Source organism: Pan paniscus, chromosome 2, assembly GCF_029289425.2.
Source record: "Pan paniscus chromosome 2, NHGRI_mPanPan1-v2.0_pri, whole genome shotgun sequence".
Classification (NCBI taxonomy): domain Eukaryota; kingdom Metazoa; phylum Chordata; class Mammalia; order Primates; family Hominidae; genus Pan; species Pan paniscus.
The window spans coordinates 69,308,858-69,336,699 of NC_085926.1; the positions used below are offsets into that span (position 1 = coordinate 69,308,858).

General features: G+C 40.0%; 1 protein-coding gene across 4 annotated transcripts in view; it reads right to left on the reverse strand.

Annotated features, from left to right (window-relative positions):
• The window catches only part of FRMD4B (FERM domain containing 4B), a 372,987-nt gene that overhangs the window by 184,248 nt on the left and 160,897 nt on the right, over positions 1-27,842 (reverse strand). The window contains exon 1 of one of the 4 annotated variants that reach the window (XM_034956862.3): positions 25-156. The exons of the other annotated variants lie outside the window; for them this stretch is intronic. Within the exon in view, the coding sequence (XP_034812753.2) occupies positions 25-51 (27 nt within the window). The 5' untranslated portion in view covers positions 52-156. Of the gene's footprint in view, positions 1-24; positions 157-27,842 lie in introns of those variants that run through there. 4 annotated transcript variants of the gene reach the window in all.

Sequence of the window (27,842 nt, forward strand, 5' to 3'; positions counted from 1 at the left end):
ATCATAAAAAAAAATCATTCTTACCTCCGAACCACCATGACCTCGGCTCATTTAAAGGAACTGAAGAGAGTGCTTAAGACAAAAGACACACGTATTAAGCACTTGTGTGGTGTGTGTGTGTGTGTGTGTGCGCGCGCGCGTGTGTGCGCGCATGTGCTTGCATTTTCTCCAACTACAAGCCAGTGGAAGTAGGAACTTAAAAACTCCCGACGCCTTCCGCTGCCATATAATCTCAAGGAAATGACCATACTGTTTGTTGCTTTGATTAGAAACAAAAGCCTTTCAATATGAGTCACAGGAGAAATGGGAAAATAAAAACAACTAAAAAACTTCTGCTATTTCTTTTGGCCACTCAAACGCTTTCTTTACAACACATTTAAAACATATGATGAAATGTCATCTACTGTTTTCTAAACTTCATTGATAATGCAAGCTTTAGGTTGGGTAATTATTCAGAGATAGGCGATGCCATGTATGAATCTAAACTTCTATGCATGTTCTGGATGAGGCTGGGAATTTAATGAATATAAATAAAAACAATATTTAACTCAACTTTGCTACTCACAGCCAGTTGATGTTAACAGCTTTTCCACTCAGAAAGAAACTCAGAATTCCATGGAACAACCTTAGTAAAATCAATCAGAGATGCCAGCCACAACAGAAAATCTTGGCAGAATGACGTGGTCTCAGAAAAGATTCATTTCACTATTTGCATTTAATGAAATCATTACTATTGAAGTCATTCAGTGAATAGGAAATAATCAAAATACATTATGCTTGAAGGCAGAGAGAAAAACATATAGAATACTGTAAAAATAATAAATTTACTTTTTTTAAAAAAAGAGAATGATTAAGTAAAAGTTTGTGACAGGGTATCATGCTTCTCCCTCCTGAAAAAAAGAACAGTCTGGAATTTTGCTCAAGAGTATGGTATGGTTAAGAACATAACCATAAGATTAAATCTCTAAGACTCTCTAGAGTCAGAGAAACCTCGTGTTTTACAGTTGTATATATCCTTGGGAAAGTTACTTGATCTTTCTGAGAATTGGTTCCCTCCTTTGTAAAATGGAGATAAAAATCCTGATCTCCTTCAGGAGTGCTGGGGAAATTAAAAGAGATAGTTCATGCAAAGCTCAAAGAATTTGCCTGGGAGATACCACAGGTATCTAAATATAGGGTGGGGTACCTCCCTTTACCCCCACAAAATGTTAATCCCTCAGAAACCGGGGAGTGGCTTTATCTTCACATCCTTCCAAAGACTCTAATTACTATGACCACAATATACTGTCTGGGGAAGACATGGCAGCCTGTAACAACTTCAGTCAATGCTAAGTTTGGATGCAAATAGAAGTCACTTGATGATATCAGTAGAAAAGGTGGCAAAAAGTTTAATACATATTTAGTAATTATTTGTGAGCACGTGACCTCCCAATTGGACGGGTTGGATGTTAGAAGAAGCAAGTTACTTAAACATTATTTCATGCACATATACTTGTAGGATAAATGGAAAAAGGAAAAAAAAAAAGCTGGGCAATGATATTCCCAGAAAAGCATCATATATGGAGATTGAAAAAGTGCTATATAGCTCAAACAACTTGGGCAGAAGTGGAGATGCTGCGCTGTGATACAAGGATGACTTAAAGAGGACTTTTGTTCCAGTGCCAGCACACAGATGCACATGAAGAAGTTGAATAAAATTATCCTATCAAGAGGGAGAGCACAAGGCAGAAATCACTCCAGTTATTAATCTGCATAACAAGTGTTACGAGCACTCCTAATATTAGGAGTAAATTTTCTAATATTTCATATACATTTCTAAAATTTTATATAGGTTGACCCAAAACATTTGCCTGAGTCTTCTTGTTGGGAAGGTGGGGAATTATTGTATTACTTTATTTGACAGAACCTTCTATTTGTTAATATATAACAGTAAAAACTCAATACATGGTACCTTTTCTTACTGGGTTGGAGAGTCGACTGAGAGAACTAGTGGGACATTTCTGATTGTATGGTAAAAATGTTTTCACTCTTGAAGGACAATCGGAACGTTGATAGCCAGTTTCAGCAGCAAGTTGGGCTAGATTTGGCAAGGCTAAAACCAGGAGGCCAGGGCAGCTTGAGGGCCAGATGAAGGTTGACAGACCAAATTAGGGGGGAGGCTGGGTAAGCTCAGGTTATGGTGTGAGAACACATAGAGATGGAGTCTACCAGGAGTATTAAAATTAGGAGGCCAGGCACAGTGTCTCACACCTGTAATCTCAGCACTTTGGGAGGCTGAGGTTGGCAGATCACCTGAGGTAAGGAGTTTGAGACCAGCCTGGCCAACACGGCGTAACCCTATCTCTACTACAAATACAAAAATTAGCCAAGTGTGGTGGCCGGCACCTGTATTCCCAGCTACTCGGGAGGCTGAAGCAGGAGAATTGCTTCAACCTGGGAGCCGGAGGTTGCAGTGAGCTGAGATCGCACCACTGCACTCCAGTCTGGGTGACAGAGCAAGCAAGATTCCATCTCAAAAAAGAAAAAAAAATTAGGAAACAGGATCCCCGCTTTTCTTTGGGGACACCATCCAAATAACTGGGGGTAGGGGGGAATCCCATATCCCCATATAAAGAAGATGAATATGTGATTCAAGACTGACCAATAAAATCACTCTACCCCCATGTGATGGTTAATACTTAGTGTCAACTTGATTGGATTGAAGGATGCCAAGTATTGATCCTGGGTGTGCCTCTGAGGGTATTGCCAAAGGAGATTAACATTTAAGTCAGTGGGCTGGGAAAGGCAGACCCACCCGTGATCTGGGTGGGCACCATCTGATCAGCTGCCAGTGTGGCTAGAATATAAAGCAGGCAGAAAAATGTGAAAAGACAAGACTGGCCTAGCCTCCCAGCCTACATCTTTCTCTCGTGCTGGATGCTTCCTGACATCAAACATCAGACTCCAAGTTCTTAAGTTTGGGTATTCGGACTGGCTCTCCTTGCTCCTCAGCCTGCAGACGGCCTATTGTGGGACCTTGTTATCATGTGAGTTAATACTTAATAAACTTCCCTTTATATATAGACATATATATATACACAGAGACACACATATATACACACACGTATATATACATATATATAATATATATATATAAAATATCCTATTAACTCTGTCCCTTTAGAGAACCCTTACTAATATACCCCATACCCATTAGTCATAGGGATCAGAGAAGAAGTATCTTTGTTTTTGTTTGTTCTGGAGTTACAAAGTTGCTTGGATGAAAATCTGGGGCTACCAGGAAACCTCATGCCAGACAGAAGAGTTGGAGAGAGACATACTCCAATGTCACTGTCTGAATTATGAAATGCCATTGAACCTGAAGTCATTCCCTGGCCTTTTCAGTTACTGAGTCTATAATTTCCGTTTCTGCTCAAGCTAGTTCTGATTTTTAAACAAAACTTTATTTGCAAACAAAAATATCCTATCTAATATGTCAGTTTGTGTGAGAAAGGATAATTGGAATCTGACACCATTAGTCCACTGACCAACACTGTTCAAGAATGTGAGTGCTTATAAACACAGGATTGGAGAGTTCGGTGGGGCTCTAGGTGCAAAGACAGGACAAGGGCATAGGTGCCAGGGATTCAGTCTTGAGGAAATGGATAATTCCTGCAGTAGTAGGGTATCAGACAGGAGTTTTGTAATCAGTAAATCAGAAGGGATCCCAGATAACTGGCATTCAAAGGCCAGAATGGGACAGTGGCAAAGCTGATGCTATATCCAACTTGAAACAAATGTTCTTCCAAATGCCTTCTGCTGTGCAGCCAGACACAAGGCAGGGCTTAAACTGGGATTCAGGAATGTAGACTTGGGGAGCCCTGTTTAGGAGTCCCGTTGAAAATGAAACTATATCCTGGAATAGGTCCAAATGAAATATGAGCTTATATGTGAAACTGTGCCTATAAAATACAAATTGTGACACAGTTGGATGATCACCTAACTGGTGAGCTTGTACATATGTATTGGTGACTTTGTGGAGGCTTTTATTGACTGTGAGGGTGGAATAAAGGAAATATGTCCACCAATTTAAGGAAAAATTTGTGGAAGCAGGATCCCAACTTTTGTCTTTAAGAGAAGCTTTGCGTTTTATCACAAAACTATCACTTTCATCACAGAACATTTCACATACTGAATGAATGCAAAACGCACCATAAAATCACAACAGAGGCAATGTATTGCAGTTTTCCAAAATTCTGACAGCTGGGCATAGCACTAAACCATTTGTCATAAAGTAAGAGGACAAACTTGAAGACCAGCTCATCTCCTCCTAAATTTAGTGAGGTTTGCACTAAAGAAAAAATATTTCCTCATAACTCCTCATCCTTCTCTAATTCAGCCTCTAGAAACAATTCAGTTTCAGTTCAAATATTTCTTGAGCATCAAATACATGCAGAGGCCTTACAAGGAAGTCAAAGATGAAAACACCATGGTTCTGACCTTCGACAAATTTGCAGCCTGGACCTGGCATCTCTCAAAAAGAGAAGAGTAATCACTTTATTTGTCACCTCATAGTCAACTCTGCAATTGAGGAATTACACATTCCTTTCACACACATGCTGGTTTCTGTTTTTAATCTTTTATCAATCTGTATGTCAGAGTTCCTTGGATACCTGATGATTTTTCTTAAATTTGCATTCACTGCAGTAATTATTTTTTGAACGTCTATCAGGTATTGGATGTCAGAGCTGGGTGTGTGGCCTATGTAGGCCCACAGGATTCAGTGCTCAGAAGGGCCTCATGCTTGGTTTAGTGTTCTGCTGTCTCACAATTCTTAATCATTTTTGAACAAGGAATCCCACATTTTCATTTTGCATTGTGCTATGGTTTGAATGTCCCCACTAAAGCTCGTGTTAAAATTTGATTGCCATTTTCACAGTATTAAGAGGTGGGACTGGCCAGATCCGGGGGGCACATGCCTGTAATCCCAGCAGTTTGGGAAGCCAAAAAAAACAGATTGCTTGAGTTCAGGAGTTTGAGACCAGCCTGGGCAATATAGTGAAACTCCATCTCTACAAAATACACAAAAATTAGCCAAGTGTGGTGGCATGCGCCTATAGTCCCAGATACTCAGGAGGCTGAGGTAGGAGAATCACTTGAGCCTGGGAGGTTGAGGCTGCAGTGAGCCAAGACTCTGCCACTACACTTCAGCCTGGGTGACACAGTGAGACCCTGCCTCAAAAACAAACAAATAAACAAACAAAAAAAGAAGTGGGACCTTCAAGACATGATAATGGATTATTAATTCATTGTCACAGGAGTAGATTAGTTATCATGGAGGTGGGCTTCTAATAAAAGATAAGTTCAGCCCACATTTTTCCTGTTTCTTCCTGTGAACCTGTGTACCCTTCTGCCTTCAGCCATGGGATGACCCTGCCAGATGCCAGTGCCATGTTCTTGGACTTCCCAGCCTCCAGAACCATGAGCCAAATAAATCTGTTTTCTTTATAAATTACCCAGTCTGTGGTATTTGGCTATAGACACAGAAAAGATATGTAGAGTCTGGTAAATTATGTAGCTAGCTCTGCTGGGCATGGTGCTAGGTGGTGGGGGAACAGCGGTGAACAGGAGAGGTATCCAGAGGGTGGCATGAAACAAAAAATAATTTAATTCATAAATGAGGTAATTTCAGATAAGAGTAAGACTTAGGAAGAAAATAAAGCAGGAGGACATGATAAAGAGGGGTGGAGAATGCTGTATGGGGAGAGTGAGCTCCTGGATTAAGACTGGAGGTCAGGAAAGAGCCAGCCACAGGTTAGTTGGGTTCAGGACCATTTCTGCCTTGTTCAGGGCTATAACACGTGGAACCTGGAAAGTTCTCAACTAATATTTTGAATGAATAGAACTTCTGTTTAAAAAGGAAAAGTACCAAATACAGAAAATTAATTCATAATTTAGTACAAACTGGGACTGACCGATAAGGAACATTTAAGTTTATTTAAGGTCTCCTTCAGGATCACATGTTTTAGCAGCTGGAGGGGGTGCATTATGTCCAGGAAAAACAACCCTGATGGAAAAGTTCATTACTCATATTCCCCTCTAGACAGAAAAAGAGGGAAAACTTTTGTGCTAGGCGAATTTTCTTGCTTTCTTAACCATAAATGGAAAAACAGAGATGAAAAGAGGTAGGGAGAGAAGCAGGCATGATAGGGGTTTCCTTTCTGTCTGTTTCATAGGTTGAAGGCCATGACTTTTGACTTGGTTTTACCATAAGGCACGTGCAGTTTTTTAGGTGACGCACATAAACTTTGTAAAATTGAGTCTCATCTCTGTGTTTGGAAAAATGAAGAGAAAAGGGTATTCAAAGTTCATTCTTGAAATCCATTTTACAAATGGGAAACTGAAGCACGGAGATGTCTGGTAGCATAAGTCTCCCCAGTTGCGGGTAGAAGAACAGGATTTGAACCCAGGGCCCATGCTCTTACACATGGCCTTTCCATTTGGCCATTGTAGACAAGGTGGAATGCATCCAGGGGTTAACACTCAGGCATTCTGTTAGATTTCCTTCCTGTCTTTCTGCAGAACCTGGCGTTTTGTTTTCCCCTTTCTCTCTCCCTTTGTATTCCTTTAAAACCAAAACAAAAAAGTTTTTGTAATGGAAAATTTCAAGTACACACAAAAAGTCAAAGACCAGTGTCATAACCACCTCCCATGTTTCCACCTAGTTTCAAGTTATCAACACCTGGCTAATATTGTTTCATTTATATTCTTGCCTACTTTCTGTCCTCCTATATGTATTATTTTGAAGCAAAACCAAGACTTAAGTAATTTCATCTGTAAATAATTCAATATAAAAGATAAGGACTCTTTTTAAAACATAACCCTAAATACTTAAAAAAGTTAACAGTAATTCCTTAATATCATCAGATCTCTAGTCTTCAAATATCCAATTATCTGATTAATGTCTTTTTTCCCCAAGTTTGTTTGAATCAAAATAAAAAAAAGCTCCACATTTTGCAACTGGTTGATATTTTCCTTAGGTCTCTATTAACCTACAGGTTCCTGTTCCATCCATCTCTCTCTTTTTCTCTCCTCTCTCTCTCATTGCAATTTATTTGTTGAAGAAACTAGGCTGTTTATCCTGTAAATTCTCCTACCACCTAAGTTTTGCTGATTGCATTCCCTTGGTGTCACTTAAATGTTCCTCTGTTTACCATGGTTCCTGTAGGTTGGTTGAGTCCCAAGGCTTTATCAGATTTCAGTTAGATCTTTTTTGGCAATACTATCTCATAGGTCGCCACTTGTGTTTTTTCATTAGAAGAGCCATTTCTTCTTGTGACATTCGCAGCTGCTAATGCTCAACAGCTATATCACTTAATTAATTAGAAGTGGCAGTATGATGGCATTCTAATTCTATTATCCCTTACTTACCAGTGAGAATATTTCTATAATGAGAGATTTTTTTCCTTATCTATTAATTGGTTACCCAGTAGTATAATTCATACAAGAAAGGCAGAGAAAATGTTTGACTCTTTATCTTTATTTGCCTGTTTCCAAAATAATGAGTTGGGTACTTTCAAGGGTGGTCAAAGTGCATTTTGTCATTATGAACATATGCATTTAAATATAATTTATGTGTTTCAATCCATTAAAGTTATTTTCTTTTTTAAAAATTTTCTTTACTGATATTCAGATTGGGCCATTTTGGTGAGTGAGAGCCTCTTTAAGCCAGTTTCCAAGTCCTTGTGACATGGTTTTAGTAGTATTTGTCAGCTTCCTTGCTACCAGTAGTATTTGTCAGCTTCCTTGCTACCTGGGATAAAAAGATGCTCATCTTGTGCATTTACTACTCAAAACCTGGGCAGTGTCTGTTACTGCTTTTTGTTTCATTTATAAAATTACACTATAAATGATGCATAATAAAAATACATATTTTAGCTATTACAGCCATGTTATCCACATCCCCACCAAGATATAAAACTTTTCCAGAAAGCTACCTCTGTCAATCTTTCCCTACCTCCCATAACAACCACTATTCAGATTTCTATCACAATAGATTAGTTTTTCCTGTTGTAGAACTTCATACAAATTGAATTATGGAGTATGTATTTTTTAATACCTGGCTTCTTTTACTGAGCAAAATGTTTTTAATATTCATTCATGGTGTTGCATGTATTAGCAATTCATTCATTTTCTGATCGCTGAGTAGTATCCATTGCATGAATATAGTATAGTTTATTTATCTCCTCTCGTTAATGGAAATCAGTTGTTCTCAGTTTGGGGGTATTAGAAGTTATAAGCTATGAATATTCTTTTACAAGCTGTGTGTGTATGCATGTGTGTGCATATGCATATGTTTTCATTTCTCTTGAATAAATGTGCATGAATAGAGCTAACAGATCATAGGATGAATGTACGTTTAACTGCCAAATAATTTCCTAAAAGGTCATACCATTTTACACTGCCAATATATGAGAGATCTGGTTATCCCACATCTTTGCCAAAATGTGGTATTATAGGTCTTCTTAATTTTAGTTATTTTAGTGACTGTGAAGTAGTAGAAGCATTTGTGCTTAAGTGACTTTTTGTTTGCACAGGTATAGGTTTAGGTGATAATTGTAGATTAATAATAACAAGCACTTATATAGTACTTAATATGTGCCATACTCTGTTCCTGTTTATTATAAGTATAAACTCCACAATACCTTTGAGGTCAGGACTATTATTATTATCTCCATTTTACAGATGAGAAAACTGAGGCATAGAGAGGTTAAATAACTTACATGAAATCACAGCCAGGAAGTAGCAGATGAAGGCTTTGAACCTACACAGTTTGGCTCCAAATTTCAGGCTCTTGACTTGTGTGCTCTTCTGCCTCTCACAATTGTTAATTGGAATCCTTTCTAGTTCTCTAGCATTTCACTGAGACACTGGTAAATATTTCTGTTTAAGACAACTATCACGAGGTCAGGAGCTCGAGACCAGGCTGACCAACATGGTAACACCCCGTCTCTACTAAAAATACAAAATTAGCTGGGCACGGTGGCGCATGCCTGTAATTCCAGCTACTCAGGAAGCTGAGGCAGGAGAATCACTTGAAACTGGGAGGCGGAGGTTGCAGTGAACCGGGATCGTGCCACTGCACTCCAGCCTGGGTGACAGAGCGAGACTCCATCTCAAAACAACAACAACAAAAAGCCAACCCCCCCCCAAAAAAAACAAACAAAAAACAAAAACAAACTATGATGTTAATTTAAAAATCCCATACTTTTAAAAATAAAGAACTGTGAATTTTAAACAATTTCTTTCTATTCCTGCCCATCTTATTCTGAACTTAAACATTTTCCTTATATCGGCACATCTCCAATTTTTATTATATGTTTCCTAAAAAGTTTTTCATTTTGAATACTTTTGTTGTTGTTGTTGTTGGACAATTCTTCTATAAGTCCTGACCTTCAAGTCCTGAGCTTATATTGTATCAGAATGCTTTTTACGGTAAAAAAATAAACAAGCACAAAGTGAAAATAACTTTAATAATATGGATCTATATTCTCAGTATCTCCAGGTAGGGCAGTGCCAAGGTTGGTGAGGTCAACAGATTAGCAATATCGTAAAAGTCCCAGGCTTCTTCTATTTTTCCACCCAGCCCATTCTTCTTAGGTAACATTCCCTCATGGTTGCAATATAGCTGCCATCCTTGAAGCTCTCACATCTCCACTCCAAAAAAAAGGATCACTTCTTTTTACCATTTTTTTTTTTTTTTAAATAGAGATGGGTCTTGCCATGTTGCCCGGGCTGGTCTTGAACTCCTGAGCTCAAGTGATCCTCCCATCTTGACCTTCCAAAGTGTTGGGATCATAGGTATGAGCCTCTGCACCTGGCCTCCATGCCTTTTTTTTTTTTTTTGAGATGGAGTCTTGCTCTGTTGCCCAGGCTAGAGTGCAGTGGCACAATCTCGGCTCACTGCAAGCTCCACCTCCTGGGTTCACGCCATTCTCCTGCCTCAGCCTCCCAAGTAGCTGGGACTACAGGCGCCTGCCACCACACCTGGCTAATTTTTTGTATTTTTAGTAGAGACAGAATTTCACCATGTTAGCCAGGATGGTCTCAATCTCCTGACCTCATGATCCGCCTGCCTTGGCCTCCCAAAGTGCTAGGATTACAGGCGTGAGCCACCGCACCTGGCCCAGCCATGCCTATTTTCAAGAATAGACAGCTTTTTAAGAAATGGCTCTCCATTGACCAGAGCTGGGTCCTATGTTTACCCTTAACCAATCCCTGGCAGAGGAATAAGGTCATCATGACTAGCTTCAACCACAGCTTCAAAACCAGTGTACTAAGGCAACAGGTGTACTGAGCTATTGGTCTTTTCAGGCCTGGAGGCAGCCAGAGACAATTTGGTGATCACCTCCAGCCTGAGCAGCTTCTTCCATTTACTCCAGGTGCCACACAAACACTATCATTTTCTGTGTATTCTATGACATCAGAGAAAGTAGGGAAGCACTGGGTTAGAGACCAATCAATCAGTATTTACCCAAGTTATATGGGCAAGGGGGTGATATTGATCCCTGAACCAAATCAGGCCTCTCAGGATGAAAGAAGCAAAGAATGGATGTTTAAATCAGGCTTAGAAAATGAACGCAAAACAAGAGAACCCACAGGGAGCAAAGTGACAATTTATGTCACATGACTATCTTGCCTGTCCCACTCACCTCAGTTACTGCCTTGATGATTCTGACTTCCAAACATCCTGTCCTTTTAGCTCAAACTCAGAAGACAGGAACATACAAGTTTAGCCAAGCTGAACCAGGGGACAGACAGAGGACAAGCTGGCCCCTTGGTGGCCACGGCAGGAAGCATGCACTGGGACCTGCCATTTTGCCATCTGCCTGGTGGGCACCTCCAGAAGGGAGACTGGGTGCTAATGGTATGCCAGTGGTGAGTGAGCAGCTAAAAAATATGACAAAAACATTCACTGGGAACCTTCCTGCAGCAATTCCAGTTTGCCTTTGAGTCAGCCTGGCTCTGGTTAAAGTCTATACACAAAACACCACAAATCTGTGAGTCAACCCATCTTCACCCTCAGGGCACTATCTCCAGAATAACCATGGCATTAATGGGATCAGCAGTTTCAATCATCTCCTGAGTAATCAGTTCTGGTGCCTCCCCAAATGAGACAAATGACAGTTTCATGGTCGCTCGTGGCTATGAAATCTCATCGAGACAATTCGACTCTGGTTAAATTATATTTAAGTTAATAAATATGAATTTAGATGGCCAAAGAAGCTCAAAAACCCCTGGGCATCTAAGACAAAAAAGAAAAAATAAATGGTGCAGCATTCTGTTCTCCTACCCCAAGCTTTCTCACTTGTTTTTTTAAAAAAATAAATAAAGGCCTTGGTGATTCCTTCTCAGTTTATCTAAATGAAGTTTAGGCCATTTACAGAAGAGATAAAACAAAATTGCTGAAATTCACTAAACAGTAAAGGAGGAAACCACAATATGAAACCGAATAGTATAGTGATTATAAAAAGCAATAACTATTCTCAGCCATTTCTAAAGCTTAAGATTTTAGTGCATAACAGAGAGGCTGTGTGAACATCTATCTTTATGACACTTGGGTTTTAACCAGCAATGCTCTATATAAACCTATTTTAACTATACAAGGAAATTCCATATCACTCTGAGATGACAAATATTCTCTAGGAGACTAAAACCTGCTCTCAAGTCTGGCTCTAAAATTGTTCTCAAACCAATTTATACTGTGACAAAACACAGTATGTGTTTCCCCCAATGTTATTGGGCAAGAACAACTCCAGTATTCCAAGTATCATGGTCCTTAAGAAAGTTATGGAAATTGGACATCTCTACTAATAAATGAAGTAAAATAAAAACAAATAAAATGTACATTTTTGGCCAGCAGACTGGTATAAATCAAAGTTGCTAGCTAGAATGTGGACAAGAATGATTCTTATTCACTTGGTAGTAGCATAAATAGATACAACCTTTGTGTTTTTTTTTTTTTTTTGAGATGGAGTCTTGCTCTGTTGCCCAGGCTGGGGTGCAATGAAGCAATCTCGACTCACCACAAACTGCCTCCCGAATTCAAGCAATTCTCCTGCCTTAGCCTCCGAATAGCTGGGATTACATGCGCACTTCACCACGCCTGGCTAATTTTAGTATTATTACAGACGGGGCTTCACCATGTTGGCCAGGCTCGTCTTGAACTCTTGACTTCAAGTGATACACCCGCCTCGGCCTCCCAAAGTGCTGGGATTACAGGTGTGAGCCACCGCACTCAGCTGTGGAATTTTCGGAAAACCAAATTCCTTCCAAATTCCAGCAATATCATTTCAAAGTATTCACTTCACAGAAATTCTCCCACAAATGTTTTATGTATAAGAATGGTTACTGTAGCATTGTCTTAGTAAAAATTAGAAACAGGTCAAGCATGGTGGCTTATGCCCGTAATCCCAGCACTTTGAGAGGCTGAGGAGGGGGCAGATCATTTGAGGCCAGGAGTTTGAGATCAATCTGGCCAACATGGAAAAACCCCACCTCTACAAAACACACACACACATACACACACACACACACACAAAATTAGCTGGGCATGGTGGCACAGGCTTGTAATCCCGGCTACTTGGGAGGCTAAGGCAGGAGAATTGTTTGAACCCAGGAGGCGGAGGTTGCAGTGGGCTGAGATTGCATCACTGCACTCCAACCTAGGCAACAGAGCGAGGCTCTGTCTCAAAAAACAAAACAAACAAACAAACAAAAAAATTGAGAACAACTTAATGTCCATCAATAGGAGACTGATGTAATTATTAAAAATTAATTATGGTTCATTCATACCATTGAATATACAACACTTATTAAAAATAATGACATATATCAGTATGTAAGACATGTAAGTAAATACATTTTAGAATAAATTATGTAGGGTGATCTCACCTCGTGATCACGGTATCTCCCCTGCCAGGTAAGTATAGGGTGATCTCACCTCTGTAAAAATTTATATTATAATGATATGATATATATGTCACTATAGGTTTAGAAAATATCTGGCAAATATATGCCCTGTTAATAACCATTAAAGAACCTTCATGTTCTAAGCCATGCATATCTCTAACAATTAAATTTATTAACATACGTTGCTTTAATGATAAAAACTCTATAGTTCTTAAAAGAGCACAAATACGACTTTTTTTTCAATAGTATTCATATCAATAATAATTAATAGTCTTTGTATTTTTCTTGTTGTTTTGTTTTGTTTTTAGACAGGGTCTCACTCTGTTGCCCAGGCTGGAGTGCAGTGGGATGATCACAGCACACTGCAGCCTCAACCTCCTGGGCTCAAGTGATCCTCCCACCTCAGCCTCCTGAGTAGCTAGAACTACAGGTGTTGCCACTATGCCCGACTAATTTGTATTTTTTGTAGAGATGAAATTTTGCCATGTTGCCCAGGCTGGTCATGAACTCCTGGACTCAAGTGATCCACCCATCTCAACCTCCCAAAGTGTTGGGTTTACAGGTATGAGCCACCGTGCCAAGTGAACAATCATTTTTAAATGGACATACTAGACAAACACTTGGAGACACTACTACCTTCTGGCACTGTGTGAATGGACACAAAGTTAAATTAAACAGATCTTTATTCTCCAGAAATGGTCTACACAAGAGCCTGGATCAAATGTTTTGAATAGGACATTTTACAAAATTGTAAAAATATTATAGATATTCTTGCTATAAAATATTTGATTTCAGAATAATATGAAAGTAAGAGAAGCAGAAACTTCTCCTTCATCCACTTACACTTCCCAGAGGTAAAAATTATTTATTAATAATTTGGGCTATACATGTCCAGCCCCATCCCTCCACACATACATGAACACATACATACACACATTGCTTGCATAGATCCATAACAATACACATACATACATATATACATACACATGTACACATCCCATACATTGTTTTGTACTTTGTTTTTGTTTTTACCCAAAAAATATATCATTGACAATTATCTGGGCCAATATTTTTGTTTTTACCCAAAAAATATATCATTGACAATTACCTGAGCCAATTTTCAACTCCATTCTCTCTCCTGATCTCATAGAATTCCATAGTACCGAGGTACTGTCATTTAATGAACTATTCTGTTTATTCTCACTGCTTTGCTATTTGAAATATGAAAATATGAAAATCCTTGCACATGCGCCATTACATGAGAATGTCCTTAGGAGGATTTCCTGAAATGGAAATGCTTGGCCAAAGAGAACAAATATCTTACATTTTGACTGGAAACAACTAGACTGTGCTATAAAAAGGTTGCAACAATTTATCAGATCAATCATAATTTAATGCTTCTGCTTTAAAATATCCATTTCCTCTCATTCTTATTTTAGGTAATTTCACCTATATGACATATATCAGTATGTAAAACATGTTATAGTCCCATTTCTGGGATGCTTTTCCTTCTCTCTTTTTTAATTTTACCTCTTTTAGTGGCCAAGGCCTTTTTCTAAACTATAATTTATTGAGTTCTTTTCATGTTCTAGGCATCAGTTTAAGCAGTCACATGGCACTCTCCCATTTAAACCCGACAACATCATGAGATATCATGTTCCCATTTTACAGATGAGGAAACTGAGGCTCAAAGGGGTTGAGAAACATGCTCTGAGTTAGCCAGCCAGTAAAGGACGTGGGCCAGCATTGGAACTCATACCACCTGACTCCAATATCCTTAGCTCCCACAGGATATGTGCAAATCACACAAAGGAAACAGATAAAGCTGTTCATCCCATTACAACATCTATTAGAACAGACTGATGACATTAGACAGCAGTAAATAATGAATGCAGCTGCTGTGGCTGAGGAAGGCACTGTGGTTTCCCAGGCCACATCCTCTGTCTTTTTTCTCACAGATCCCTCAAGCCTGTGCCTACCCACCTTGTCGTTCTTGGACAGGTGCTTTGCATACTTCTTGAACAAATGCAATTGCCACATTTTGAGTATGTCTCACTCTTCTGCCTTACACTTGATACTCAGTCCTCCCCAGTGAAGTAGCCCATGGCATACTCCCACTTCACAGACAAGCCAGGCAAGCCAATAATGCGGGAGCTTCAGCACTTAACTCTCTGGAGTGCAGTGGTGCAATCACGGCTCACTGCAACCTCAACCTCCTGGGCTCAAGCAATCCTCCTGCCTCAGCCTCTTGAGTAGCTGGGACTACAGGTACACACCACCATATATGGCTAATTTTTTGGGTATTTTTTGTAGAGATGAGGTTTGACCATGTTGCCCAGGCTGGTCTTGAACTCTTGGGCTCAAGCAATTCTCCCACCTCGGCCTCCCAAAATGCCGGGATTAAAGGCATGAGCCACAGGGCCCAGCTTGTTTTCTTCTTTTTAATCAAAGGAAACAGATGAAGTTGTTTATCAAATTTTCATTTGCTAAACTTCATCAAAATTAATAGTAATTTTCTAAAGAATACACCTATTATGGAGTCTAACCATATTATTTGCACTGATGATTTCAGAGTCATACTATAAGTTTAAAAGTAATGCTGAAGGTTGGTGGAAAAAAGCGAAAGCTATCTTTAGTGAATATGTTGGCTCATGGTTTTACTTTCTGGAAAAACTTCAGATACACAGTCCTATCTATACATAAATACATACATGTATTTGTACATTTTTCATATGTCATACATTAAGTATGCACACATATTTATTTCTTCATAGATTTAAGCATGACCTATTTAGCTCAGAGAAAAAACACAAAGAAAAGGCCAGGAGAAAAGAAAAAAGAGTAGAAAGAACATAATTAAATTTGATTTACTTAAAACACAATGCACAGATAAAAGTGTGGTGAATTTTTGTAACCTAATTTAGTATATGAGCCTGAAAAAAATTAAACTGATGCAACTGTGTGCTGAATAAAGGAGACCGTTCAGATTCTGGCACTAACATCTCAAGAAAAAAAAAGATTTTTGAAACTCAGAGTTGGTTTCTGAAGTTTATTGAAGGAAAAACACATTCACTAAAAAATAAAAAAATCTCATTCCCAAAAAGAATTTGAGAGCAAAATCTTATGAGCTCGGCTGGAAGTATATCTGGCATCAATACCTAGAAAGTTCAAAATATAAAAATCCTAAGGAAGAAAGAGCTTCATAAATTTAAGTATGATTTGACAGTTAAGATTCTTTGTATCCTGACCAAAATTGTTTCTAACTTAAACACTGAATTCATTTAAAAATTGGTAGTAGCCTATTTATTAAAAGAAAAGGTACTTTCTCCTGAGAAACATTTGGGAAATACCTGGTATGACTTTTTTCTTTAGCAATGATGATGGCAGATTCCGTCATTATTTGATGGTGCAAATTAGACATAATAAGCAGCTCTTGTAACTTAAAGAGTCAAATTCTCTCTATATTGTCTGTGCTTGCAGAATTTTGAAAAGCTTGAACACAGCCAAAGAGTTGGGGAAAGCAAGCTTTTAATTAAACACTAATAAAGGCCAGAAATAAAATTTGCTTTTGCTTTTGTTCCTGTTTTTTTTTTTCTTTTGCTCCTAAGAATCCAGGAAAATCCAATCAGAAGGGCCGTTCATCCTTTAACTCCAGTGGATGGGAAAGACCTGAGACAGGGTCAGAATGATTAAAAAACGTACATAGAAATGCCAAAAAAAAGAGAGCAAACGGTCTGAAATGTCTGTCAGGAAAAACAGGGCACCTTCCAGAGCCCAACCACAGGGCCGGGTGCAGGAAATAGCGATCACTTGACAGTCAGGGCTGACAAGAACTGCAGAAGCTGCCAAGGTCCCCGCCCTGGTCTGGGCACGGGTGGGTACTTGCAGCTGGCAGTACACACAAGCTGGTGTCCTTGAGGGAGCCCACTGGCACCAGGGTTAGAGGAAATAACCTACTCTGCTATCTAAAGCAATGCTTTTCTGATGAAATGGTTGTTAGAGAAGCCAAACGAATGTATTCTCAATCAGCTTACACTGGCGTGGGGCTATTTTCAATAATGAAAAAGAATAAACCCACACATACAAATGTATTTCAACATACATGGCTTTTTCCCCACATGAGGTTTCTAAAGCTTCACGGAATGCAAACATTGCCTTCGGGCAGAGTTCTGCTAATGCTGCTTTCTCCTCCTCCAAATGCTTGGTGTCTTCTCATATCATGTGCTGCCTCTACCCTTGCCCGGGTCCCCATCATCTCTCAGCTGGAGATCTGAAATGGCCTCCTGACCGCTCTTACCCCTTTTAAGTCATTCTCCCTAGAGTGGCTGGAGCAGGCTTCTTAAATTGTAAAGTAGATTCATTTGTTCATTTAATCAACAAGTATTTCCGAAGCACATTTTTGGTTCCAGGTGCTGTTCCAGGCACTGAGGATTCTAACAGTGAAGTCCCTTGCATGCCTTCAACTATGAATAACGTTCTGGCAGGGGAAATGAGCATATGAACAAATATATTCATAGAGTCAGGTGGTGTGGTGAAAAGGATTACAGTGAAAAATAAAGCAGGCTAAGACATGGTTGGGAGTCACCTCCCTGGTTGGGGTGACATTTGAAGAGAGACCTACAGGAAGTGATGGGGTAAGCATCATGTAGACTTCTCAGGAATGAGATTCCAGGCAGACAACATTCTGTGGGCTACAACTCTGAGGCTGGAATGTGCTTGGCAGGTTTGAGGGACAGCAAGGAGGCCAGGGTGGCTGGAGAAGCGTTAAAGAGGGGAAGGGTGCTGGGAGTTAAGACCAGAGTTTGGGTGTGTTTGCTGGAACTGAGGCAGGAGTTGGGAGGAGCCTAGGTAGAAGGAATACTGATCACACAGACACACAGGGGCCTTGTAGAGATAGTAAGGCCAGGTTGTTTCTCAGAGTTGGGAAGTCATTGAAGGGATCTGAACAGAAAAATGACATGATCTGACTTACTTTGAACAAAATCCCACCGGAGGTTGGGTTGAGAAAACACTGCAGGGGCGGTTGGCATTTGCAGAGAGACCAGTTAGGAAGCTATTGCAACAAACCAGCTAAGAAATGAGGGTGGCTTGGCCCCAGGATCATGGTGATGAAGATGATAAGTGGATATATAGTTTGAAGGTAGAGCCAAAGGGATTTGCTGATGGGTTAGAAGTAGAATGTAAGTGTTGAAAACTAGCCAAGGTTTTCATTTCAGCACCCGGAAGAATGGAGTTGCCATTTACTGACAAATAGCTGACTACAAAGTAAGCTCTGAGAGGGCAGAGCTTCTTGTTGGTTTCTTGCTGTATCTCCACTGCCTCGACCAGGCCTAGAATGTAATAGGCCCTCAGTATATATTTGTTGAAATGAATGCACAAGTTATTCCCACATTTGAAACATCTTCAATGGCTTCCCACCACACTTACTGCAAACTCTAGAACACCAGGGCACCGTGTGATCTAATCTCTGCTGCCTTGCCAAACCCACCTCTCATGACCTTAACATTTCTTGCAACACTTTGGCCACTCCACTGTGCTCTCCATTCCTACAACATCCTAAGGTCTTTCCTGCCTCAGTGTCTTTGCGTCTGCCATTACCTCCACTTGGAATGCTGTTCTCCTTGGTCTGCACATGCCAAGCTCCTTCTCATCCTTTGAGTCTTGACATTAATAAAACCTCGGAAAGAAGCCTTTTGTCACATTTCTCCCTTGCCAGCTTCATCCCCAGTGGACTCTGAGCTCCACAAGGGCAGGGCCTACCTCTGTCTGTTATGCTGTTGTATCCCAAGTGCCCAGAAAAGTGCCTGGAAGGTAATAAATATTGCTCAATAAAAAGTGCTTTAATAAACAATGAGGCTGGGTGTGATGGCTCATGCCTGTAATCCCAACACTTTGGGAGGCTGAGGCGGGCGGATCACCCGAGGTTAGGAGTTCGAGACCAGCCTGGCCAACATGGAGAAAGCCCATCTCTGCTAAAAATACAAAAATTAGCTGGGCGTGGTGGCACGCACCTGTAATCCCAGCTACTTGGGAGGCTGAGGCAGGAGAATCACCGGAACCTGGGAGGTGGAGGTTGCAGTGAGCTGAGATCATGCCACTGCTCTCCAGCCTGGGTAACAGAGCAGGACTCCATCGCAAAAACAAATAAATAAACAAACAAACAATAAATGATGATATCTGATAGAATGGTAGTTTAAATGATGATATCCAGTGTATATTATGGTCCACTCTTTTTAAGCATTATATATGTGTGTATATGTGTGTACATACCTACACATATACATACATAAATATTCATTTATTTTTCACCATTACCTTAGAAGGCAGGTATAATATTAATATCTCCAATTTAAAGATGAGGCACAGACATGGAGTAACTTGCCCAGGGTTATACACGTAATGGGTAGCAAAGCTGGGATTTGAACTCAGGCAATGTGGTTCTAGTGTCTGTGCACATAAACCCCTAAGATTTACAAGGATTCCCTTGTGCTGATGCGAACACCTCTATGATTTGACTTTAGGGATAACTGGGGTGAGAGGAGGAGAGAGAACTCTCAGCCAGGTGTTTGTAGATGCTTGCATGTTTGCAATTAGAAATTAACAACTTCACCAAAGACTTTTTCTTCTTTTGAAGTGGAGAGGCTACTTAAAGAATAGACCTGGCAGTTTTACCAACCCTTTTTACTTTAGTTTAAATGAGTTTATCAAATCCGGCTATGGTTACAGAGTTTGGTAGAGGGAGAGATTAGAGACTAGGAGAGTGCTAGAAAGAAATGTAGAAAAGGAAGAGGCTGACTTTAGGTAAGTGACAAACTAAGTTCATCTCATTCAATGACTCAAGTGGATGAGATTAGGATTTAGACACATCTAAGCTCCAATCTTTGCTCCTGAACAAATTAATTAACAACTGTGAACAATTTCTATATTCGCCAAATGAGTTTAATTATACCTATTTAACATCATTAGAAGAATTAAATAAAATGGTGAATACAAAATGCTCAGCACTGTGTCTGACATATAGAGAAATGTTTATTAAATAAATATAACTGGCCAGGCATGGTGGCTAATGCCTGTAATCCCAGCACTTTGAGAGGCTGAGGTGGGAGGATTGCTTGAGGGCAGGATTTCAAGACCAGCCTGTGCAACAACAAGATCCCATCTAAAAAATAAAAAAATACAAAAAATTGCTGGGTGTGGTGGCGCGCCTGGAGTCTTAGCTACTTGAGAGGCTAAGGCGAGAGGATCACTTGAACCCAGAAGCTTAACACTGCAGTGAGCTATGATTGCACCAATGCACTCTAGCCTGAGACACAGAATAAGACCCTGTCTCAATCAATCAATCAATCGATTAATAAATGCTTAAGATAAGCCAGGCAGCCTAGTGAAATCTTCATTTAGATAATCTTGTTTTGTCCCCTCAACAACCCTGGTTGGTATGCACTATTATTTCCTCATCTTACAGAAGATAAAATGAGGCACCAAGAAGTCAAGTAACTTGTCCATGTCACACACCTATTAAGTAGGGTGTTTGGGCTTAAATCCTGGTCAGAGTTTGCACTCTAGCATGATAACTTTTGGCTTAGGATCAAGTCTTTGCAAGGGGTCCAAATTTTTACATTTGAAGAGCTACTATTTCTCCATCAATGTTATCTTTAACCTTTATACCAAACTTGAAAGATCTTATTTTATCTTTTTATAGGTAAATAAACAGGCTTAGAAAGGGTAAGCAGCTTGGCTCAAGGTCATATAGCCGATAAGTGATGGAAATTTTATTTTTATCCCAGGTTCAGCTGGCTCTAGCCCATTCTATTTCCCTATTTTATCAAGGACCTTTTCTCTCTTAGGTAATAAGCATCTAATCGAATTTTAATGAGACAAACTAATTCCTGTAAAAATATTTGCTGGCTACACTACCCAAGGGTAGCATGATGCTTACAATAACCAGGTCTTCTTAGCAGTTGCAAATCTCAGGGTCAGATCAGAGGACAGCTTATACAGATGGGAAAGATAGCAGACATGGGGTCCTAGAGCTTTTGTGCATGAGGATATCGAGTTCTTAGTACTATGGAGTGAGGGTCAGAGTTAGGAGGAAGAAAATTTAACAATTTCCTGTCAGAGAGACAGAAATAAAGCAACCAAAAGTTGTGAGCATGTTTGCTTTTCTAGTATAAACCAGACAGTAGCATTAAGAGGCTAGTGCTGCCTGATAAAATCCTGTGCCATAAAACCATGTGCCCACAGTGTGTCTACACAGTGGTCAGTGGGCCCCTTTCCTGGTGGCCATCCAGTCTACAATTCTTCATCTGGGTGGTGAGAGGAATGAGTCAAGGCTTCTGCAAACTTTAGAAGCTTCAAAGGTTAAGAAATTACGTGCATAAGAAATTATGAACAATGCATACGTGAAGATAATTTGCCAGACATCCATCCAACCATTCATCTATTCATCCAATTGCCTACCCACCAACCCACCCACCCATCCAATCATCCATCCAGCCACCCATCCACTTACCCATCCACCCATCCAAGCATCCATCCAACCAAACACCTACCTATCTATCCTACCTACCATTCATCCATCCAACATCCATCCATCTAACAATCCACCCATCTATCCATTCATCCACCCACCCACCCACTTACCTGTCCACCCATCCATCCATTCATCCATCCACCCCATCCCATCCATCCATCCACCCCATCCCATCCATCCATCCATCCATCCATCCATCCAATCATCTATTTAACCAAGCACCCATCTATTGGTCCATCCATATAACATCTAACAGTGTTTTTAGTGCTTTTAAATATTAATACATTTAACTTTTATAACCATCCCAAGAAAATAACTCTTTGATGTAGGCACTACAATTGTCCACAATTTACAGCAGAAAAAAAATAGAGCTTTAGAGAACTCACATAACCAGTAAAAGGTGAGTTAGGATTTGAATTCAGGCGGTCTGAGTTCATAGACTTCATCTTTAAGCAGTAGACTATGTTTCCACCCAATATTTTTTGAGTGAATGAACAAATGAACAAATGAAAAAATTGTATCTTTATGTGTCATTTCTCTTAAAATAAAGCAGCAAATTTGTGGCCAGAGGCTGAGTGTTAGAGTCAGCTAGCATGCTATTCAAATTCCAACACTGTGACTTATTACCTATTATAATAAGTACACAAAATCAATAAAATGGGGTTCATAATATCATATTGAAGCGGATAAAGGCACAACATCTAATAAAGTGTGTAAAATCTAGCAACTCTCCTTTTCAGTATACACCATACAGAAAGTCTTGCTCATATGCACAAGGAGACAAGTACAAAAATTTTCAATGTACTGTTATGTGGAAATAACTTATGTCTATCAACAAGAGATTGATATATTCATGCAATGGGATACAGGATTAAAAATGAATTTAGAGATAAATCCCAAAAACTTACTGAAAGAAAAATAAAAGCAGCAGAATGATGCATACATATATAAGTTTTACAGACACACAAAGTAATATATATTGTTTATAGATACAAACAGATGTGACATAATTATAAAAACATGCCTGGGAATAAAAAACTTCAGGGCAGGATTTTCTAGGGAGTGGGAAGAGGTACAAAGGAGGTTTCAACTGATTCAATATAATTTTATTATATTACAAAAAAGTAACCAAAACAAACATGGCAGATCATTTGTAAGATGCCTTAAACAGTGCTGGGAGCATAGATTTTTCCCTATATTACCTTTTATATTTCTGTATATTGAAATAAGTCCTAAAGTTTTTTCTTCTTAAAGGTAGCACATGCAAAGTGCCAAGCATAAGGCCTAGCATATAGAAAGGCCTAGCATATAGCAGCTGCTTAATATCTAGTAGCTGTTAGTCAAGTCAAGACAGCAAGGTTACATAAAAGTACCAGTTAAAGGAAAAATAGCTATTTAAGCAAAAAGCTTTACCTAAACACACACACAAAATTTAAAAGACAAAAAAATGACTAAAAAGGACATTAGGGGAAAATGGGACTATTTAATTTACCATGTTTGCTAGCATTTTTTGTAGCAAAAGTTTATTTCAAGGATGCCAGAATGTATATCTGTTATGTATGTACATATATACACAATATATCTAATTACATATGGGTGTTAATTTTAATTTTTTTTCATGAGAGCTTAATTTCTGTCTGCTTTCCATGTTGTAAGTCATATGGTCCTGTTTATAAAATTTAGAACTGCAGATCTGATTTCTCATTTGAGTCATTCAGACTTTTCCACAACAACCAACCGGGACATCAAAAATATAATGTTCAGAATAAACATAAGTAGGGGATGAATGAGAAAGTTATTTTATGCTACAAGCTCCACCAAGAAAAGATGGAATGTGAAAAACAAACACTCATTTGAAGAGTCCAGAGAGTCCGTTCTTGATGCTTTTCAAGCTGTGCAACAAAGGTTCAAAAATGCTTTTCAAAGAACCTGGGACTAATTTTGTTGAGTTTAGGTGACATGTTTCTTTTAGAAATTTCTGTCAGGTGATGAGCTAAAAAATTAAGTTAAAAAATTAAAAATTAGTTTTTGGGTACCTTAGCATCTTAGTTCCCTGCCATAAAATCTTTGGTTACCAGAAAAAGTAGAAGATTAATTTTCTCAGTGATAAATGGACTCATTTCATTTATCACCCAAATTTTCTCTCCTTTCTGTATGTGTTAATCACTACTATAATGGTAAGTAGCTGAGTCTGTTGTGGTCCAATCCCTTGAAAAAAGTGTAGCAAGCAGTCAGGAGACCTCTCTGAAGGCTGGCTGTGTTTTAAAGCTAGATTCTACATCCTCACGTCAAGGCAATCTCACTCTTCACTTTCTTCCTGCTGGCCTTGCTTCAGTGCAGGCTTTGGTCCTAGCACCTGCTGGGGAGGCACCCGTAGAAGGTGCTTGATGTGTTGCCCAAACTTATTTCCCCAGCTGTTGGGAGTGTTGTGAGCAGACAGCTCTCAAACCCCTCTGGAAATTGCAGTCCCTTAAAAAGAGCTGCCTCCTCCAACGTCATCCCATCCCCCTTTTCAAGGGTAGCCCATCTCCAATAATGGGTTAATGAAGGTGGGGAGAAGACCTACCCCTCTCGTAACAACCTGGGACAACTCTCAGCTTCAAAGCTACCTGGGAGGTCAGCTGCAGTTTTTGTTGAGCCTGAATTCTAGTTCAACTTTTCCCTCTGCTTAATCTGCTTAATCCTACTTCTTCTTCTTCTTTTCTTTTTTTTTTTTTGAAATGGAGTCTCACTCTGTTGCCCAGACTGGAGTGCAATGACGTGATCTCTGCTCACTGCAACCTCTGCCTCCCGGGTTTAAGCCATTCTCCTGCCTCAGCCTCCCGAGTAGCTGGGACTACAGGTGTGTGCCACCACACTTGGCTATTTTTTTTTTTTTTTGTATTTTTAGTAGAGATGGGGTTTTGCCATATTGGCCAGCTGGTCTCGAACTCCTGGCCTCAAGTGATCTGCCCACCTTGGCCTCCCAAACAGCTGGGATTACAGGCTTCAGTCACCAATCCTACTTCTTTTTTATTCCCTTCTCCAGGTGTAGGTCCTCAGAGGGCTCTCTAATAAACTTCCTGCTTGTTAATCTCCATTTCAGAGTCTGCTACCTAAGGAACCAAATCTGTGTCAGCATTCACGCTGTTCTGTGGCAAGGCAGAATTGGTTTGCCTGGCCCCTTTGGTTGGGTGGGTATGTGACCAGTTCTGCCAATGACTGAGAAGTGACATGAGCCACTTAGAGGCCAAGCTTTTAACTGCTAGGACCAGACTCTGAAAAGCTCTTCACCTTCTATCAGGGCACCTGGCAATGTTTAGGAACATTCTGTGGGCCTGAATGACAGTAATCAACCAAGCTTCCAGCCAACCAGTGACTGAATAGGTAGTATGAGCAAAAGTAGAGAAAATTATTGCTTTAAGCCACCAGGATCCTGGGGCTGTTTGTTGCCATGGCTAACCCCATTTATGCTGACTGATACACTGACATCACTACAACAGCCTCCGAGCTTCCCTTGCCTTACTGCTTCCCTATGCAATACTTCCCAAGTCTCTGCCTCACGGCTGCCAGTGGTATTTCTAAATCAACTCCTTCCTTCCCCACAAAGATCTCCCCATAAACATCAAAATTCTAAAGTACAGGGTCATTCAAGTTCAGGCATTATTCTCAATCAAAATCTCTCTGTCTTTGTCTCTCTACTCATCAAGGTTAAAAAAAAAAACAAAAAACCCTCTTATAATCCCCAACAAAAGTCATGTTCCATGCCTGAAATACCCTTCTACCTTCCTCCTACTTGTCCTTCAAAGAAAGGCTTAAGAGTCACTCCCTCCAGGAAGCTTCCTTGGTCCTTCCCTTTTGCATTATTCCTGTCTGGTTTAGACTCCCTCCGCTGATCATCTAAATAGGCAAAGCCCTTTCATAGACCTTGGTTTCCTTAACTGTCTCCCTTACATGAAAATACATTTTCTGAAGGCAAGACAAAAGTCTATTTAGATTTTGTGTTTCTAACACCTTGGCATCGGAACTGAGACTTGGTGAGCCCTTGACAATTATTTCAGGTATGAATGAACAAATGAATAAATCAATCTATGACTCCAATCATTATATTTTACAGAGAAGGACCTAGTAAAGGTAAACTGAGCACTCATCCTGAACATTTGTTTTTTAATTTCTAAGTAATTATATATATATATATTTTTTGAGACAGGGTCTCACTCTATTGCCCAGGCTGAAATGCGGTGGCACAATCTCAGCTCACTGCAGCTTTAGCCTCCCAGGTTCAAGCGTTCCTCCTGCCTCAACCACCTAAGTAACTGGGGCTACAGGCACACACCACCACACCCAGCTAATTTTTGTATTTTTTGTACAGGTGGGGTTTCGCCATGTTGCCCAGGCTGGTCTCAAACTCCTGGGCTCAAGTGACCTGCCCGCCTTGGCCTCCCAAATGCTGGGATTACAGGCATGAGGTGCCACACCCAGCCATGCCTAGGTTTTTGATGAGAAAATTTTTCCATATTCCTTTAAGTTCTGTTTTTCTGTGATAGAATTATGGACTTTTCTTCCTCTAGTATTCTCCACCTTTTTTTTTCTTGTCTGGGGATTGGCAAACTTTTTCTGTAAAGGGCTGGATAGTAAATATTTTCAGCTTTGTGGGCAATATTTCTTGCATCAGCTACTGAACTTTAAGTAGTTCAGACACAACTGCTCAATCTTGCCATTACAGTGTGAAAGCAGCTGTAGACAACATGTAATGGATGAGCCTGGCTGTGAGCCAACAAAACTTTATTTACAAAAACAAGAGGCAGGCCCGACTTTGCCCGCAAGCCATAGTTTGCTGACTCCCTTTCTAGTCCAACTAATTTAGAAGACTGTGGAGAGTGAAGGGTGAGGGCAAGCAAACTGTATACAGTATGAAATGTACATGGGCTCAATAGGGAATTGTCCTTTGGAGGACTTGGCCTTTGCCCACCAACGTGGTGAGATCCAGAGTTCAGGCATTACCACTTTGTGGATCATTGGAGTCTTGGATATAGCAAGATTGTCTCTTCAGAGACCCTAGTGGGAGACGGCTGTGACCTTCTAGATTTTAACTGTGGGCTTAGCTAAAAGAACATGTGCTCTACCTTGTGGAACACAGTCCAAATACCCAAGGTCCACCCCACACACGCTGCTGTGGGAAATTTCACAGTATCTCTTACTGAGCATCCTCAGGAAACATGTAAAAATGGGAATGTAGTCTCACCACGTCCAGGTGAGACTAGAGGAACTAGTCTCACCTATAAAAGCAATAGTAATGGCCCTAGCTACCCTCTATCAAGTACCTTCTCTGAGTTCAGTATTAAATCCTTTACATAAACAAGAGCTAACATTTATTGAGCATTTGCTTGTGCCAGGAACAGTGCTAAGTGATATATATGTTCCGTAATGAATTTCTCACCCTATTTCATAATGCGGCTGCTTCTGTTCCCCCACTCTTACCCAGGAGGAAATGAAGCTCAGAGAGGGAAAGCAATTTGTCTGAGGTCAAATTTGCTCAAGTTGAGCCTACAGACTCTGCCGTGTTCTGTGCTCTATGCTACCCCCTCAGGGACAGCTACCTGCCTCAGGGGAGCTGACCCAGCCTCTTATTGGTCACTTAAATATCCCGGAGTCTGTGCAAGTTGCCTCCTGTTGGAGGCAATGACTCCCTTCAGGGTTTGCAAGAAATTCTATCTTTGGGACACTGGAGAGGAAGGGAAAACCTAATCCCAAGGAATAAACTGAGGGTTTTGTTAGAACATGTCACACTTAATAAAAAGCAAAGGGTGTTGATTATTTTTTTCTGTGATATTCTGTCATCATTTTCCACCTAAGTTGTTTGTGAAACCTAATTAATTGCTATAACAAAACCCATCCAGGCAAGATATAAGGAGGATAGGGATATGGCTGATGAATCAGCTTTTAGCATTTAGCTTAAAGTGAAGGTGAATGCTCATGTCTGCTACTTTAGCCAAATTCAAGGCTTCACTCACAAAGTAAGTCTTTGTTCAAGGCAGCCTCAATGCAGCCTGAGCCTGCTTTTTATTTAGTCTCATTACTACAGAAATGCCTTATAGCTAGTATCTTAATTATTCATGGTTTGTTGGCAAATTAAGTCACTAGCTTCTCCAATATCTAGAAATGGAGGAAGTGTTCAATTCCAAAGAAATTATGCCTTCCTAGCTTTGCTAGCCTGACAATAATGTTGTTGGCAAATACCTTATGAATAGGTGGGAGATCTTGTTTCACTTATAGTATATGAATAAAAAGAACACCCCCAGGAGACTGACAGGTATTTCATGTAATGGATACCTCCCTTCCCACCCTATTTCTCTCTAGAGTGATTAAGCTTTGGCTTTCC